This window comes from Mesoplodon densirostris, chromosome 11, assembly GCF_025265405.1.
Source record: "Mesoplodon densirostris isolate mMesDen1 chromosome 11, mMesDen1 primary haplotype, whole genome shotgun sequence".
NCBI classification, from domain to species: domain Eukaryota; kingdom Metazoa; phylum Chordata; class Mammalia; order Artiodactyla; family Ziphiidae; genus Mesoplodon; species Mesoplodon densirostris.
The window spans coordinates 84,756,785-84,773,585 of record NC_082671.1 but is presented as its reverse complement, the minus strand read 5'-3'; the positions used below and the strand labels follow the sequence as shown (position 1 = coordinate 84,773,585).

The 16,801-nt window shown below is 39.4% G+C and overlaps 1 protein-coding gene across 2 annotated transcripts in view; it reads left to right on the top strand.

The window, feature by feature from the left end:
* Nucleotides 1-16,801, top strand: part of CFAP54 (cilia and flagella associated protein 54) — a 310,560-nt gene that overhangs the window by 266,352 nt on the left and 27,407 nt on the right. For both annotated transcript variants that reach the window (XM_060113374.1, XM_060113373.1), the window contains 2 exons: nucleotides 7,158-7,264; nucleotides 9,678-9,819. In XM_060113374.1, the coding sequence (XP_059969357.1) occupies nucleotides 7,158-7,264; nucleotides 9,678-9,819 (249 nt within the window). The remainder of the gene's footprint in view (nucleotides 1-7,157; nucleotides 7,265-9,677; nucleotides 9,820-16,801) is intronic.

Genomic DNA, 16,801 nt, shown 5'->3' with positions numbered 1-16,801 from the left:
GCAGACAAGCATGATCAAGTGAAAGAAGTCTGATCAAGCAAAGCACTGAAAAGCAAGACTCCATCTGGCAAGTAAAAACAGAAACTTGGATAGAGCTGAAATAGTTCTTGGAGATAAGTTTATTCAGAAGTCCAGCCAGTCTGGGAACAAGAAATATGGAGCCAGTGCTCTTTTCTGGAGGGCTTTAAATCCCTAAGAAGAGCAAGACTCTATTTCAGGGTCCCAAAGAAACAGGCTGTGCATTCAAGACAAGCTCAGGCCTAGCAGGATAGTGAAAGATGAGCTAGGGTTCCTGGGGAAATTATCAAGTCTTAACAAAAGCAAAAGCCCAATGTTATCAACTTGGACGTCAGGAGTGCTATAACTTAGAGATCGTACAGATGCCCAGGATCTCCCTCTGAGGTCCTCTGGATTCTGGGACTTGTTGGCTAAGTGATTAACTAGAGCCTGGTCCTGCAGATGGGGCCCAAAATTACATCCAGCTTCTGGAAGCTGGGGAAGACAAAAGCTGCATAAATGAGGCAGGCATCTGATAGTCCGTGGCCCTTGCAGAGTGTGGTCAGGAAACAGCCCGGCTGGCATCCCCTGGAAGCTCATTAGAAATGCAGAATCTCAGGTCTCACTTCAGACCCACTGAATCAGAATATTCATTTTACTTGCACATTTTAGAATGTGCAAGTAATGTATGCACATTTAAGGTTGAGAAGACTGATCTAGGCTGGTGCTACCAGTAACCTTACAGCTCTCATGACTCTCCAAGAAGTTACTCCATTGCCAGTTTATATAGTGGGCTCTATTGGTAACCTCTGACTTTTGGTATCACCCAGGTCAAGTGTCAGAACTGAAAGGAAACTAGGAGAACACCTAATCGACATTCTCATTTTACAGATGAGGAAGAAAAGTTCCACAGGGGTAAAATGACTTGACCAACACCACAACTCATTAGTGACAAAAATAAGAATGGGAACCTAAGTCTTTTCATTCTTAATATTGACTTCTTTACAAACCACATACAGCTCAACTGCTTACTAACTAATGAATAAAGTATTTATTGAGTGCATACTTTGTGCCAAGCATTTTGTTAGGTGATTAATATATCAAGATGAGGAAATTACAAATCAGCTCCATCTAGTGGAAGAGGGATTCGTCTTTCACTGTTCCTGGGCTGTGAGGACAAGACGATTTTTTCTTTTTCTTTCTTTCTTTCTTTTTTTTTTTAATTGAAGTAAAATTGTTTTACAATATTGTATTAGTTTCAGGTGTACAACATAATGATTCCGCATTTGTACACATTACAAAATAATCACCATGAAAAGTCTAGTTATCATCTGTCACCAGATGATATCCCTGTGACTCATTTATTTTGAAACTGCAAGTTTGTACCTCTTAATCTCCCCCATCTATTTCACTCATCCCCCAACCCCTCTCCCCTCTGGCAACCACAAGTTTATTCTCTGTACCTATGAGTCTGTTTCTGTTTTGTTAGATTTGATCACTTGTTTTGTTTTTTAGAGTCCACATGTAAGTGAAATCACGTGGTATTTGTCTTTCTCCGTCTGACTTATTTCACTTAGCATACTGCCCTCTAGGTCCATCCAAGTTGTCCCAAATGGCAAGATCTTGTTATTTTTTATGGCTGAGAAATATTTGATTGATTGATTGATATATTGATAACTATATATGTGTATATATATATATATATATTATATATATATATATATATATATATATAGTTTTGAATTAGTGTTTTTTCCAGAAGTGGAATTGCTGGATCATATGGTAGTTCTATCTTTAATTTTTTGAGGGACCTTCATACTGCTTTCCGTAGTGGCTGTACCAATTTACATTTCTACCAACAGTGCATGAGACTTCCCTTTTCTCCACATCCTCATCAACACTTGTTATTTGTTCTTTTTTATAATAGCCACTCTGTCAGGTGCGAGGTGAGCATTGTGGTTTTGATTTTCATTTCCCTAATAATGTTTGATGTTAAGCATTTTTTCATGTGCCTGTTGGCCATCTGTATGTCTTCTTTGGAAAAATGTCTACTCAGATTCTCTGTCCATTTTTTAACCAGGTTGTTTGTTTGTTGCTTATTTTGAGCTTGAGTTGCATGTGTTCTTTGTATATTTTGGATACTAATGCCTTATCAGGTATATCACTTGCAGATATCTTCTCCCACTCAGTAGGCTGTCTTTTCCTTTTGTTGATAGTTTCCTTCATTGTTCAGAGGATTTTTAGTTTGATGTAGTCCCATGTGTTTATTTTTGCTTTTGTTTCCCTTGCCTGAGGAGATGGATCCAAAAAAGATATTGCTAAGACCAATGTCAAAGGTCATATTGCCTATGTTTTCTTCTAGGGGTTTTGTGGTCTCAGATCTTACATTTAAGTCTTTAATCCATTTGAGTTTATTTTTGTATATGGTGTGAGAGAGTAGTCTAGTTTGATTCTTTTGCATGTAGCTGTCCAATTTTCTCAACACCATTTATTAAAGAGTTTTTTTTCCCCCATTGTATATTCTTGCCTCCTTTGTTGCAGATTAATTGGCCATATAAGTGTGGGTTTATTTCTGGGTTTATTTCTCTTCTGTTCCATTGGTCTTTGTGTCTGTTTTGGGGGCAGTACCATACTGTTTTGATTGCTATAGCTTTGTAGTAGAATTTGAAATCAGGGAGCATGGTATCTCCAGCTTTGTTCTACTTTCTCAAAATTATTTTGGCTCTTTGAAGTCTTTTGTGGTTCCATACAAATTTTAGAATTATTTGTTCTAGTTCTGTGAAAAATGCCATTGGTATTTTGATAGGAACTGCATTGAATCTGTAGATTGTCTTGGGTAATATGGTCATTTTAACAATATTAATTCTTCCAGTCCATGAATTCAGTATATCATTCCATTTGTTTCTGTTGTTTTCAATTTCTTTCATCAGTGTCTTATAGTTTTCTGAGTACAGGTCTTTTACCTCCTTGGTTAGATTTATTCCTAGGTATTTTATTCTTTTTGATGCAATTGTAAAGAGGATTGTTTTCTTTTTTTTTTTTTTTGCTGTACGCGGGCCTCTCACTGCTGTGGCCTCTCCCGTTGCGGAGCACAGGCTCCGGACACACAGGCTCCGCGGCCATGGCTCGCGGGCCCAGCCGCTCCGCGGCATGTGGGATCTTCCGGGATAGGGGCACGAACCCGTGTCCCCTGCATCGGCAGGCGGACTCTCAACCACTGCGCCACCATGGAAGCCCGAGGATTGTTTTCTTAATTTCTCTTTCTGATAGTTCATTGTTAGTGTATAGAAATGCAATATATTTCTGTATATTAATTTTGTATCCTGCAACTTCACTGACTTCATTTATGAGTTCTAATAGTTTTTTGTGGTGTCTTTAGGATTTCTATATATAGGATCATGTCATCTGCAAACAGTGACAGTTTTACTCCTCCCTCTGTAATTTGGATACCTTTGATCTTCTTTTCTTTTCTGATTGCTGTGCCTAGGACTTCAAATACTGTGTTGAATAAAAGTGGTCATAGTGAGCATCCTTATCTTGTTCCTGATCTTAGAGGAAAAGCTTTTCACCATTGAGCATGATGTTAGCTGTAAGTTTGTCATATATGACCTTTATTATGTTGAGGTATGTTCTCTCTGTACCCATTCTGTTGAGAGTTTTTATCATAAATGGACACTGAATTTGTCAAAAGCCTTTTCTGCATCTATTGAGATAATCATATAATTTTTATTCTTCAGTTTGTTAATGTGGTGCATCACATTGATTTGCAAATACTGAATCATTCTTGGATCCCTGAGATAAATCCTACTTGATAATGATGAACATACAAGGCAGTTTTAAATATAGTATTCCTCAGTGTTCGTCAAAACCATATCACTTCTTTTCCATTGAAATAAAAGAGTATTTTCAGAAGTGAATAAATGAACACTGGAAATTTTATCATGGGCGTATTGCCTCCTGAAGAATCCAGTCCTGAATATGCAAGGTTATATAACTTATCCTTGAGGAGTAAAGACAAGTTGGGAATAGAACTAAGCACTATTATCAACTAAGAACTAAGTGGATTAGACGAGGACAGGCTGGGGGATTAGATGGAAAGCTGGCTTGGGATTAGCAGCAGGTCCAAGAGAATATAGAAAATGAGGTATCCAGGAAGGGTAAGGAGCCAGTAGTGATCGTGGAGCTAAAAATGACAACAATAATGCTCTAAATACCGCTTAAAGCACTTTACGTTGACTCACTCAGTCCTCACCCTGATCCATGGGATGGGGATTACCATATCTTAATTTTACAAATGAGAAAGCAGAAGCATAATGTTTTAATAATTTGCCCAAGATCACACAGCCAGTAAGTGGTGGAGGCGAACCCAGGCACCCCGGCTCCAGAGCTCTGGCTCACAACAACTATGTGAGTGAGTTTAGTGTTTTATTGTTTAAATATTGCCCTACTTTATTCAAGTTAATTCTGATTTCAGACTAAAGGAGAGACTAAGATACCCAGGAGCAGCTTCCTGGGTCCTCTCTCAGTTGCACAGGACACACGTCATCTGTGGGTCATGAACGGCCGAAATACGGTGAGATATCTTGGTTTCAAGAAAGCTGCTGTCTTACCTGGGAGAGGAGTCTTTTGTACCTCTCCCATCATGTAGTCAAAACCAGGTGTGAGCCAGACTCAGTGAGAGAAGTGAAGGTAACAATAGAATTCAGATGTAAATCATCAACATGTGCATTTTCTACAAAAAATGCTGATTAGCTGGCTGCCTCTTTGTGTGTTTCAGACCCTAAAACAGGGTTACAATCGCTATTTAGTACATTCTGTTCAGGTTTCGCCAAGGAATAATTCCATGACTTCAGTCCCCTGAGATGATTAACAAGGTTGCAACAGACTAAAATTAACCCTGAACTTTCATAGGAGTTTAAGGCCTTCTATGTCTGACAAAAATTAAGCATCATTTTAATGCTTAATTCATTGTTGCCTAGGCATAGAATTCTAGGTTGAAAATTATTTTCCCTCAAAATGTGGGTGGCACTGCTCCATTATCTCTGGCAATCCTGCATTGCTGTTGAGAGTTCTGTTCCCATTCTGATTCCTAGTTCTTTGTGACTTTTTTCCTCTGGAAACTCTGGGGATCTTCCCTCTGTCCCCTGTGTTCTAAAATTCCATGATGTGCCTTGGCGTGGGTATTGTGCTGGATTCTTAGGGTGCCCCTTTCAATATGTGAAGTATATTCTTCAGTTCGTGGAGATGTTTTTCTTTGATAATTTCCTCCCTCTGATGATCTCTGCACTTTCTGGAATTTCTGTTATTCAGATATTGAGCCTATTAGATTGAATGTTTACTTTTCTCATCTTTTCTCCCCATTTATGTTTTTAAATTTAGGTTTATCTGGAGGAAGATACATTTAACTTTATATTTCAAATCTTTTATTGATTATTTAGTTGTTATGATCATATTTTTTAATTTTGAAGAGCTCTTATTCTCTTTCATTTTAATAGCACTGTGTTCTTATTTCATAGATGCAATATTGGCCTTTCTCTCTCTGAGGGTATTAATTATGGTTTCAGTGACGTTTCTTCTGCTCTCTGTCTTGTATCTGATTCTCCAAATTCCTTTTTTGACATTAGTTTTGGTCTCTACCTTTCATTTCATGTCTAGTGACCCTTGGCTGTCCGTTCATGTTTGAGGCACTGAGAAGCATACGGAGTCAGGCTTATGGACTTATAGCCTCATTGCAGGGTGACTGTGGGAGCTAGCAGCTTCACTGGTGCATCCTGAAATGTCAGCATCTGTAGGTCTTTTCTCTTCATCCCGTAAATTTCCCCAAAGAGGACTCTTAGACTCCTGCTTGGTTTTCTGTGTTCTGGGCAGGGGCTGGAGTGGGGTATAGTTCAGATTATAGACTTTCACTTCATTCCAACGTTTTCAGTTCAGCACCTCACCTCTGGAATCTAATGTCCCTCCTGAGCATAGATCTTCGATTTAACCTCAGCAGAGAGAAAAACGGAAGAAATTTGACTAGCAGAGGAGAGGCAGGGAAGGAGGGAGGGAGTCTCCTGGTTGGATGGACTCGGAGAAGGGATGGGAGGGAGGTTGTCCCCAAGGCTTTTGAGGTTCTTGGTCGTGCTTGTTGTTGGCAGCCCCTCTGAAGGCAGGTGGGACATAGCCTTTCCTCTCTGCTGACTAAGCAGAGGTGCTTTCAGAATGTTGCTAACATCTCTCATCTGCTTCATTTTCTCTCTTGCTTCTGACTTTGTGGATTTGTGCCTTTAAGAAAAAAAATCCCTTTATTCTTTTTTTTTTGGCCGCACTTCAGGTGGCTTGCAGGATCTTAGTTCCCCGACCAGGGATCAAACCCATGCCCCCTGCAGTGGAAGCACAGAGTCCTAACCACTGGACCACCAGGAATTCCTAAAATCCCTTTACTCTTATTTTAGTTTGATTTGTGAGGAAGCGGAGATAAATGCATACATTTAATTAGTTAATTTTGACTGTCAGCTCTGGACCTCAGCTTTCTTGGAAGGACTTAGAGCAGATCACCTCTAAGGTCCTCTGAATCTCAGATTCTGTGAATTCATGATTGTAAATAGGTGCTGTAGAGTGTGGGACTGACTCTAAGAATTTTCAGAGTTCAAACATCAGGGAAATTACTAAAGCATGAGTCACTAGGAGAAGTTTCATCTTAGAGATGGGGGCTGGTAAGTTGTGTGTGGATGGAATACATGGAGAGAACAGGAAGGGAACAGCATAAGTGAATGCACAAAAGTACCTGTGACCACCGATGGGAAAGGGGCATATGGATAAGGAGCAAGAAACAAAGTTGGGTATTCACCAGGTACAATATACATTAGAACTTGTTGCAGAGGGCCTTCAGAGGCTGAAATTTAAACTTAACTGCAGTAAGAAGTGTCAGTCATCAAAAATAATATAACCTTGGTACCAACTAGCATTTATTTTCATCTCATAACCTTTGCACTATTCTTGTTCATATCATTTCTCTTTAAAGTGAATTGGAAACAAACAAACAAAAAACCCTCATTTTTCTCTTCCAAAGAAAAACCTTTTAAAGTATAATGACACTATTTTGAGAACCGATGCTGCAGTTTTTGAGGCAAAGTGTAAGTTTGATGTAACATTTTATATGTCTTTTAATTTTCTTATAGGTGTTATTGTTGTATGCCTATAATATGAAGCCCCTGAATATTTCAGATGTTACATCTACTGCTTACAACAATGTATATGTTGGCTCTTTCTGGGTTCCACTAAACAGGCAAGTAAAGACGGATTATCCACAGCTCTAACCCTCTTTGCTGATACTTTCATAATATTGACTCTTTCAGTAATATACAAGGTAAATCACAGGAGAACTTTTAGAAGACATTTTTGGAAAAGTCTTCCTTTTACTTAGCAGAGTATGATATTGCAGTGGTTAAGAGCATGAACTCTGAATTCAGCCTGCTTTGGTTCAAATGCTGGTTGTGCCCCTTTGTATCTTCCTATCTCAGAAAACTTGACCAGGTTACTTAACCTCTGTGTGCCTCAGTATCTTCATCAGTAAAATGGAAATAATAATAATAGGACCTAGAGTTGTTGGAGGAATAGTTTCTGGTACTTCATAAAGATTACAGACAGTACAAAGATGTTGTCTGTACTATATTTTGCCTGTGTTTTAAAAAGAACTTAATGTGTCCCTGTATTAAGTTGCAAAATTAAGCCCAAACTCCACCGCCATCCTGGTCTCACCCTTTCCTCTTTGACCAATCCTATTTTATATTGTTCCCCAAGTCAAAAGCCTCTGCGTCAGCCACTCTGTTTTCCTCACTCTCCTTCAAACCGGGGACGGAGACTCTAATTTTTGCTCATGCCTGGTTTCTCTCTTTTCTGATTTCACCTTACCAAATTCCTTGTTTGTTTTTCTTTTTTTTTCTTTGCTTAGTTTTGATTCCATTGTCCATTGCCCCTGCGACCTCAGCCTGCATTTTCTCATTTCTGAGATGGAAATAACATTTTGCCTACCTTTTGGGGTTACTGTCAGGATCAAGCCAGACAGTGTATGCATATACTTTGTATGCATGTATAATGTATACTTTGAAAGGCTCAAAGCACTGGGCAAATGTCAAGTCTCATCATGGCCTCCTGTGTCTGTCAGTGTCAGCTCTTTGCCCTGCTCACCACCTACTGAGTGCAGGGACTTGGCGCTTCTCTATCCTTACCTGGAGAGTCTGGTTCCTGGTCCTTGATTTCCATTTTGAAGAACTCTTTCTCTTTGGCCTCTCCATGAAAGAGAATAAAACAAGAGATGTTTCAAGAGCTGGCATACTTTCAATTATTCAGTGAAAAACTTTCTTTTTCTTTTCCTTTTTAAAATTTTTTTCAGTGACATGGTGGAAAATCTTAGACACAGGACTCTACCAGCACAGCTAAGCCACAAAGTTAGGAAATTATGTTCTTTCCTTGTACATCCAGAAACACGGCAGAATTTTTTTTTCAGAACCACATGATGAAAATGATTATAATTTCTGCAGAGCAGAATGTAATCAAACTGACAGGATTCTTGTTTTACTCCAAAAAGTTCTTGATTTTGGTGTGTTTATGATCAATGGTAGGGTGACTAAAGTTAGGGACATGCCCCTGTCACTGAGGCTATTATAGAGGAAGTTGCCTGACAAACGTTCATCTGATTCATCCCTTGGTGACACTATTTCTCCCACCTAGGGTGGAGTTCCTTGTGTTCTTATGAGGGTCAAGATCAGTCTACGGGGAATTGCTCTTGTTGATCATCCTATAGAAGGCAAAGTAAGAGCATGCTGCGGGATATTGGGGAAATCGACGTTCCTGCATTTGCTCCTGATGTCATTTTGCTTTTTTGCATCATCTACTTCTTTTTCATAAAAATTTCCCTCTGTTCCTGCATGGAGACCCGCACACCCACGCACAAATGCGTGCACACCTGCGCTCTACGCGCCTGTATCCTAGAGTCACTGGGAGCCCTGCAGGTGGCTCTTTGCCTCCTTCAGCTGTTTCAATGCTTTTCCAGCTTCTGACTGCATTCACTAGTTAACCTCTGTCTCCAGCGCCTCCATAGTTCACTGGACCGTGGCTCCAGAAGCTTTCTGTCCTGCGCACAATTGCCAGTGCGTCCTCTGCCCTCTTCCTCGGGTTTAGCTTTTCCTTTTTTCTTGATTCTTCTCCCAACCCCCACTCCCCACACAGTACATGTCACTGTGTGGGCTCGTTGACCCGTCTCTTAGGGCTATTGCTGACTTGTCCTAATTCTTAGCTTCAGGCCAGCCAGCCAATCAGAGTGTGGCACTGAGTTTAAGTAGGAGTAGATCTTTTGTCATTGCCTGGTGTTTCTTTGCCCATGTAGATATTTATTTTCTTTATTTTCATCTTAAGCAAATATTTTGGATGTCTACATTTTTTTGCTTTGTGTCTTTGCCAGTTTGTAATTATAAATCTGTCTGAGCATATAACTAGATCATAAACATTATGCAGGTGAGAATTGTGTCTCTGTTCTCATGTCTCTTGAATGAAGGAATGGTTGAATGATGTTTGGGGATGCCAGAAATCTAAGTGTTAAATAACTAAGGACTTACTTTACATGTTTTATTGATTCTGGGAATAAATGAATGCCTTAGTTAACTTTTCAAGTAAAATGCATACATGTTTGTTATTTTTAGAGTTATTTCACTTCACGAGAAATTATCTAATCTTACGCAAGTCGCTGAAATATCATTGCCTACAACTCCTAAAGTTACTTCAAATGAAAATGTATCTCAAGTAGAAGAAACGGAAGAGGAATCAATTGGTAAAAAAATGGAAGTAGGTTATTAAATAATGGAAAATTTTATTGCCATTGCAGGATGGATATCATTATACATAATTAAATTATTTTTTACTTTATCAGAGCATAACTATGTAACTAAACTTGAATGGTGTGGTTCTTCTGGCCTGTACTTTCTCTACATAGAGTACCAGATATAACCCAACTTTTGAACACATAAGTAATGTTTTCTTCAAAGCTCTTCTAAGCATACCAATTATAAGAAACTGATGGTAAATGAAAACAAAGCCAATCTAGAGAAATCATTCAGATGTAACCATGAATCCTAAGAAACAATGCTCTGTAAGTTTATAATGTTACTTTTAATTTTTTATTCTAAGTCTAGTATTTGAGCATTTTTATTACCCAAGTAATATGGGAAGAAAAATTAGAAAATATAGATAAGCATATATCTTTCAGACTTTTTCTACACATCTGTATTTTTCTAACTAGAAAAAAAGGCATTATCCTTATAGTGTGTTATTAATCTGATTACAGAGTTGAGTGATGACTGATATTCATGTTTTGGAGGAGTTCCTTCTGAGTTCTCAACCCATTGAGGAATAGGACACAGGAAACTGATATATGGAGATCTCAAACACTGGCATCATTACCGACAAAGCTGATTAGCAAACATGGCTCTGGATCTATGGCCAAACAAGCTTATTAATATTTCACCCCTGAATTAGCCAGACTTGCCCACCTAGTCACACAATAATCTAGCACACTTGTGTAACTGTAGGATTTCCCCCACTCCCCTTCTAACTGCCAGGCCGACTGCATGGAGGAGCAGAGAATAATAGTCCTGCAGGCAGGGGGCCTTCAAAAATGTAAGCAAAGATTGACCCAATGGGGCTGAGCCTAGTTTGCTTTTCCCAAACTCCCCAATCAGATAAGTGACTCCGCTCTCCTGGCTGTGTCCAAAAGAAGCTGGAAGAGTCCCTCCTTCTTCGGGAGTGGAGTGGAAGTTCCTTACCCGCTATGGAAATGAGATGAGCAGGGAATACCTGTTCTCCCCTAATCACTTGCTCTTTGAATTTCCATTTGCACATTCATCTGGTTGCTTGAGATATATGTTCTGTAGGTACCATGGCTATTTTTTTAAAATCAAATAGTTGTACAAATTTTAAAATGAAAAGGGACAGTCCCCTGTTTGACCTGTCCACACCCCACAGTCCTGCGAGCAGACCATTTTCAACTCTTTCAGCTGTTCCTTTTGTTATTTACTTCCAAGTCTATAAATAATATGCAGGATCAGTCATGAAAAGCAAGATAACCAACACCCTTCAAATCCAAGTGGGTCCACTGGGCTCCATGTCTCCTCACACCAGCCTCCAGGCTGGTGGCACATCCATCCTCTGGAACATCCCGTCACTGGGCAGGAGGGAAGAAAAGGGGCAAATCACACCCTGGCTCTTTGAGTTCCCATCATATCACTTCCACTAGCATTTCACTGGCCAAGTAAGTCGCGAGCCATGCCAACAATTCTGCTATCAACTTGGAAAGAGGAAAGCTGGAAAAATTGATGAATAGTGCTAATGACAGCCAAAAATAATTATTTTTTCTTGATAAATCAGTTTTATATAATATCTATTGATTTTACTATACAAGGACTTTACTGTACAAGGATTCCCTATACTTCTCCTCAACTTCTCCTTTCCCCCCATCCTTTCTAAATATTGTTATATCACGGAATTTAATTAAATCAGCATTCAGTGTTTACGTCATTATAACCCTGTAAACAATGTTCACAGCCAAGTCACAGTGTACTGTGGTTATTTTCCTTTCCTGTATAAGGTTTGATTTTTCTTCACTTGTCTTTTTTCCTAACTTCTTTCTGATCATTACATCAGATCTGTCATATATTCATCCATAGATTTGTACCCAAGTGTTTATACTTATGTCTCAACTCTTCTTTTCCTTCCTGGAGGCCCCTCTCCTGCTCTGGTTAAGGACTGGTTGCCCCCAATGCCTGCAGCACAGCTCTGATTCTGGGACCTCCCTTTGTTGCTTTTCTGGTTGAATTCCCAGCCACTTGGGTCCCATCTCTGTTTTTCTTCTCTGAAAGCTTTTAGGATCTTTATTTTCATTCTGCTGTATCTTTTTAAAAAAATAACTTTCTGCTAGTTTAATATTCAATTGGTGACCAATAACAAAATATTTTTAATTCTTAAAGAGTATTATTGGTATGGCTCTTTTTGTTTTCTTGTTTACCTTATCTTTACATTGATTATGTGAAAGTGCAAAAGTTGGCAACTCTCCTGATCTGTAGAATATACTTGTTGGTGTTTTTCAGTCTGAATTTACCAGTGGAGTGAATGAGTGCATTTTTCAATATTATGAAAGCAACAAGTCCAGCTATAAGAGGATTATCAGGCAAGAACAGTTAGTCTTTGCAAAAAGCAACTTTCCAGAATTTATGTCACCTGTGCTCTGTGCCTACATTTATCATAGAACTGATATCTTAGAATTTTAGTTGCACATCCTTTATAGTGTCCTCGAATGTTACAACACAAATTACCAGATGTTTAATGATAGTAATGATATTCTGAGTACTCAGAATAAGTCTCCCAGTCGATCAGATATCTCAAACTCATGAGATTCATATATGGAATTCTTCTCCTAAAGTGCATTGTTGCCCTTTCATATCTGTTTTCAAGAACTCAGCTCATTTCGTTTTCAAACTTCTTTAGTAGATCACTTACAATCACAGTTTTTTAGTCATAGACCAAACTTATCAATCTGCTGTCTTTGAGCCATAACCTAGACTGTTCTTTGCTGAAATTGTCCTTGAATCCATTATTATCTAGTTCAGAAAAGGCAAATGATTATTTTTCTCCTGAACCCATTTGTCTTTTCCACTTACATTGTCTGAGACAAGAAAGCGAGTGTCCATAAGAGTAAGGATTCTAGGCTGTGCTCTACCACTCAGCTTTACTACCAAGGGTCAGTCACTTCATGTTTCCTGGGACTAGTTTTCTCCTCATCTCCAAACAGGATCCTTTCACTCAGTTACTGCTGAGATGAAGAGATTGTCCCTTGGTTGGAATGAGAGCCATCAGAATTTTCCTGGGAGTCAGATATCAGTATCAAGTTCATCACAGTGAGCCCAGTGCCTGAGCCAAGAAGTTGACTATGAATATAAACAAATCAGGAATAAATAGGGGCAAGTAGGGGCGTTTGAATGCAAGCAGAGGGAAGAATCCAGACGGCCCACCTTGCCTTAGCCAAGCTTTGTGACTTCCTCTCACGTCCTGACTTGAGTGATATATGTGAGTAGCTCAGTCCCTGAGTAGAACAAACTGCTTTCAATCCTGATGTTGTCCTCTGTGTTTTTGAGTTTATTTTATTCTCCAACTTAAAAAGTGTTTCTTCAACTTTAATTAGGGCATTTTGAGATGTGTTCCAGTTCTGGTAGTTCTATATGTGAAAGAATGTCGCAAAATGGAAAAAAACCTGCTCTTTTTAGTTCAGGTGAATTAGCAAACAAATTAATTCACAACATTTGAAAGTTGTGAAACGGAAGGAATATATAAACTTTTCTCTTTTTTTCCAATATATTAACCAGCACTTAGAAAAAAAAAAAAAAACAGCTAGGTTCTAGGTTATATCAAATAAATTCCAGAGACTAAAATCTGCCAGTTTGTTGTCATGACAACCTTCATTTGGAGCTAATGAGAAGTTAACTAGGACACTTGAAGAGATCAGTTCTGTTTGGGAGTTGGACAGGATTTCATAACCTCTATAATCAAATCTATTTATTTCTATCTCAGTATGGATTTTTGGTGGGTTGTTAAATATAAAGGTCCAGAAAATGTGCCTTTGGTTGATATGGGAGGTGGTGAATCTTGTTCTCTTTCTCATTCCCTTCCTTTTTTTTTTGTTTTCTCTCCCCCAAATCCCTATGGTCTGGAATAAGCCAAAAGCTTCAGAACACAGGTATTAATTTAAGATGTTTTGGGAGGGCTACAGAACAGGTGTTCCAGTCACTTCTGGCTTGAAAACATGTCCTTCTTCCAAAATGGACAACAGTGGCTCAGAATCACTGGGTTGTTTTAACATGTCATTCACAGCTTTATGGGGTATCTTCAGAGCATATCAGGTATTTTAAAGCATGTAAAAGATGCAAACCATTCTGATTTTATGACACAAACACCTTTTTTGGAATGATAACATACTGATATGATAAGCCTAAAATATATTTACCAAGTCACCTAAGATGAGTTCAGCAAACACGTGTGGGATGCCTGGATTGTACCAGGCAATTATATATAGTCAACATATCCCCAGTATCAAAGTACTATGAAAACATAGAACAAAATACAATTGAACATTAGCATCAATTGACACGTTATCTTTGAGAAACCGTTATGTGCAAAAATTTTCCAGGCTTGAGGAGATAAGGACATACTGAAATCAGTACAATTTAGGTCCCTGTCAGGAGGAGCTTAATCACTGTGTGAGTATGGCCACAGGTACCCAGATGTCATTCACAATGAGCTCAGCTGCCCGGTGACCTTCTCTTAGCAAGCCAAGTCTGGCATTCAAAGAAACATCAATTTAATGTTCAAAACCATTGAAAATAATCTAAACCTTATTCTTATGAGTCTCTCGTAAGAATGTCTGAGAGGGAATCCTTTCATCATATACAGCATAACGTCTTTTAAATCTCCTTTTTCCAAACTGCCTTACTCTTAGTGCCTCTCTGACGTTCACAGTGGCGGCTCTCCAGCCTCTGTCTCATTGGTTCAGACTCCTAAACCTCTCCCTCCAACCCAGTCTGCATGGAGTGTTTTGACTCCTCTCCCCTTCCCGCTCTGGTTCAGCTCTTTTTTTTTTCTTTTTTGTAACATCTTTATTGGAGTATAATTGCTTTACAATGGTGTGTTAGTTTCTGCTTTATAACAAAGTGAATCTGGTTCAGCTCTTGATTATGAAGTTCAGCTTAGTCTCTCTGACACCTTCCCCTTTTCCTGTTTCCCCCATTATCTGGATTCTACACATATACAAAAGGGTAAGGTTGCTGATATCCTTCTTTCTCAGTGGTGGAGCTGTTGATGCAAACTCTTCTAATTTATCATTAAAAAAAATCTCATTCACTTAGGGATGTGTGTGTGTGTGTGTGTGTGTGTGTGTGTGTGTGTTAGTTAAGAGAGAGAGTTGAGCTAGACTTTGTGCTTGCTTCAGTAGCACAGGTAGCATTTTATAGCCCCTATAGAGTGAAATAAAAACCATGTTTCCTTGCACCCTGTGCTCTGACTATATTGTTTTGGTCATTATCTCTTTCTGTGTCTCTTCCTCTCTCTTGACTTTGAATTCCTTTGCTCAGTGGTCTTATTTATCATTCGATCTCTGATATCTAGCCCAGTAACCAACTTCTAGTTGGAGACCTATGGAGAGCACTTACTCCAGACTGAGGATACAGCAAGAGATGAGAGGTGAAGTCATGGGGCTGGATGTTGTATTCAGGGTGGCAGGAGTGCAGGGTGAATGTAGGGCCCTGGGAAGGCAGGGCTGGGTGTGGGGCGTAGGAAAAGCTGGGGGCAGTGTCCAGAAGAGCATCTCATGATCCACCCTGAAATTTGCTAAGATAACCCTGGTGGCATGTGAAGGAGGGATGAGAGAAGCAAGAGTTTGGAGGATGGAAAACAACTTAGGAAGTTTTTTCCCATAAAATGGGTGAACAACGATGAGGACTTCAACTAAGTCAAAATGTTGGCTCTGTTATTTTTGAAGTCACTCAGAAGCCTATCCCTCACCAAATCAACAGATGCTCCTCTTTAAGGGAAAATGGCAAAGATTGAGCAGGGGTCCTTCTGTGCCCTCCCAGGCCCCTTGCCAACTGCAGCATCCCTCCAGCCGCCTTCTGCCTGGGATTGTTGAGTTCAGTGCTTTCCTTGTCTTCATTTCTGTGGCAGCAAGGTCACGGGAGGTTTCTCACAGCCCAACATGGATCGAATCAGCCAGTTTCCCAAGTGTGTATGTGGTTTACCTCAAATAATACCAAAGAATCAGAACGTTGTTGAGGTGAAATTTGTGTTTGATAAATGTTGAGACAAGCCATGGAAGGCATTTATCAGGTAACATGGCTGTCTTCATCTGTTATGGAAATGATTAATGATACAGACAGTGTCATTTTGCTTGATAGCTCTTGATGAAATCATGACAGTAACCCATCACAGCTATTATTGAAACCTTTTGTATAGAAAGAAAACATACTTTAACCAGTCTTAAGAACTCAATTAGAAATATAGAAACTTGGATAAATAAGAAGAATACGTAAGAATGCATTCCAGGTTGTGTGTTCCCCTCTGTCTAGTAAAGTGGACCAGGAACCTGGAAAGTTTGTCATAGGAAGCTGGTGTCCCCCGGTCAGTGCTGGGTGTCCCACCTGCCTCCATCCTTTCTGGTCCCATGGAAGCTGTCCTACTTCTGGCCATGATCACTTCCTGCCCAAACAATTTGAGTAGCCTCCTAGCTAATTTCTCTTTCTCTTATCTCTTCCTAGTCCAGTTCAGCTTTACGTGGTAGCCAGAATTATCTTTTTAAAGCAGTCAGATCATTATCCCCTCAGTCCACTGCCTCTCAATTTCCTAAGCAACAAAATCCAAATTCCTTACGTTTACGTGTCCTGTTATAAGTACACCTCTCAGCCTTATTTCTCACCACTCTCACCACCGTGCTTCGTATACACACCTGCAGTAAAGACCGTATCAGGTTCTTTATGTTCCTTGAATATCTGCTGTTTCATTGCTCCATCTGGAATGCCCTTGTCCCCACTCTATGCCAGTTGAAGTCTTACTACTCTTTCATGCCTCAGTTTATATGACCCTTTCTCCAGGAAGTATTCCCTGTTCATTATACTTTTTTTTTTTTAACATCTTTATTGGAGTATAATTGCTCTACATTGTTCTGTTAGTTTCTGCTGTATAACAAAGTGAATCAGCTATACGTATACATATCTCCCCATACCCCTCCCTC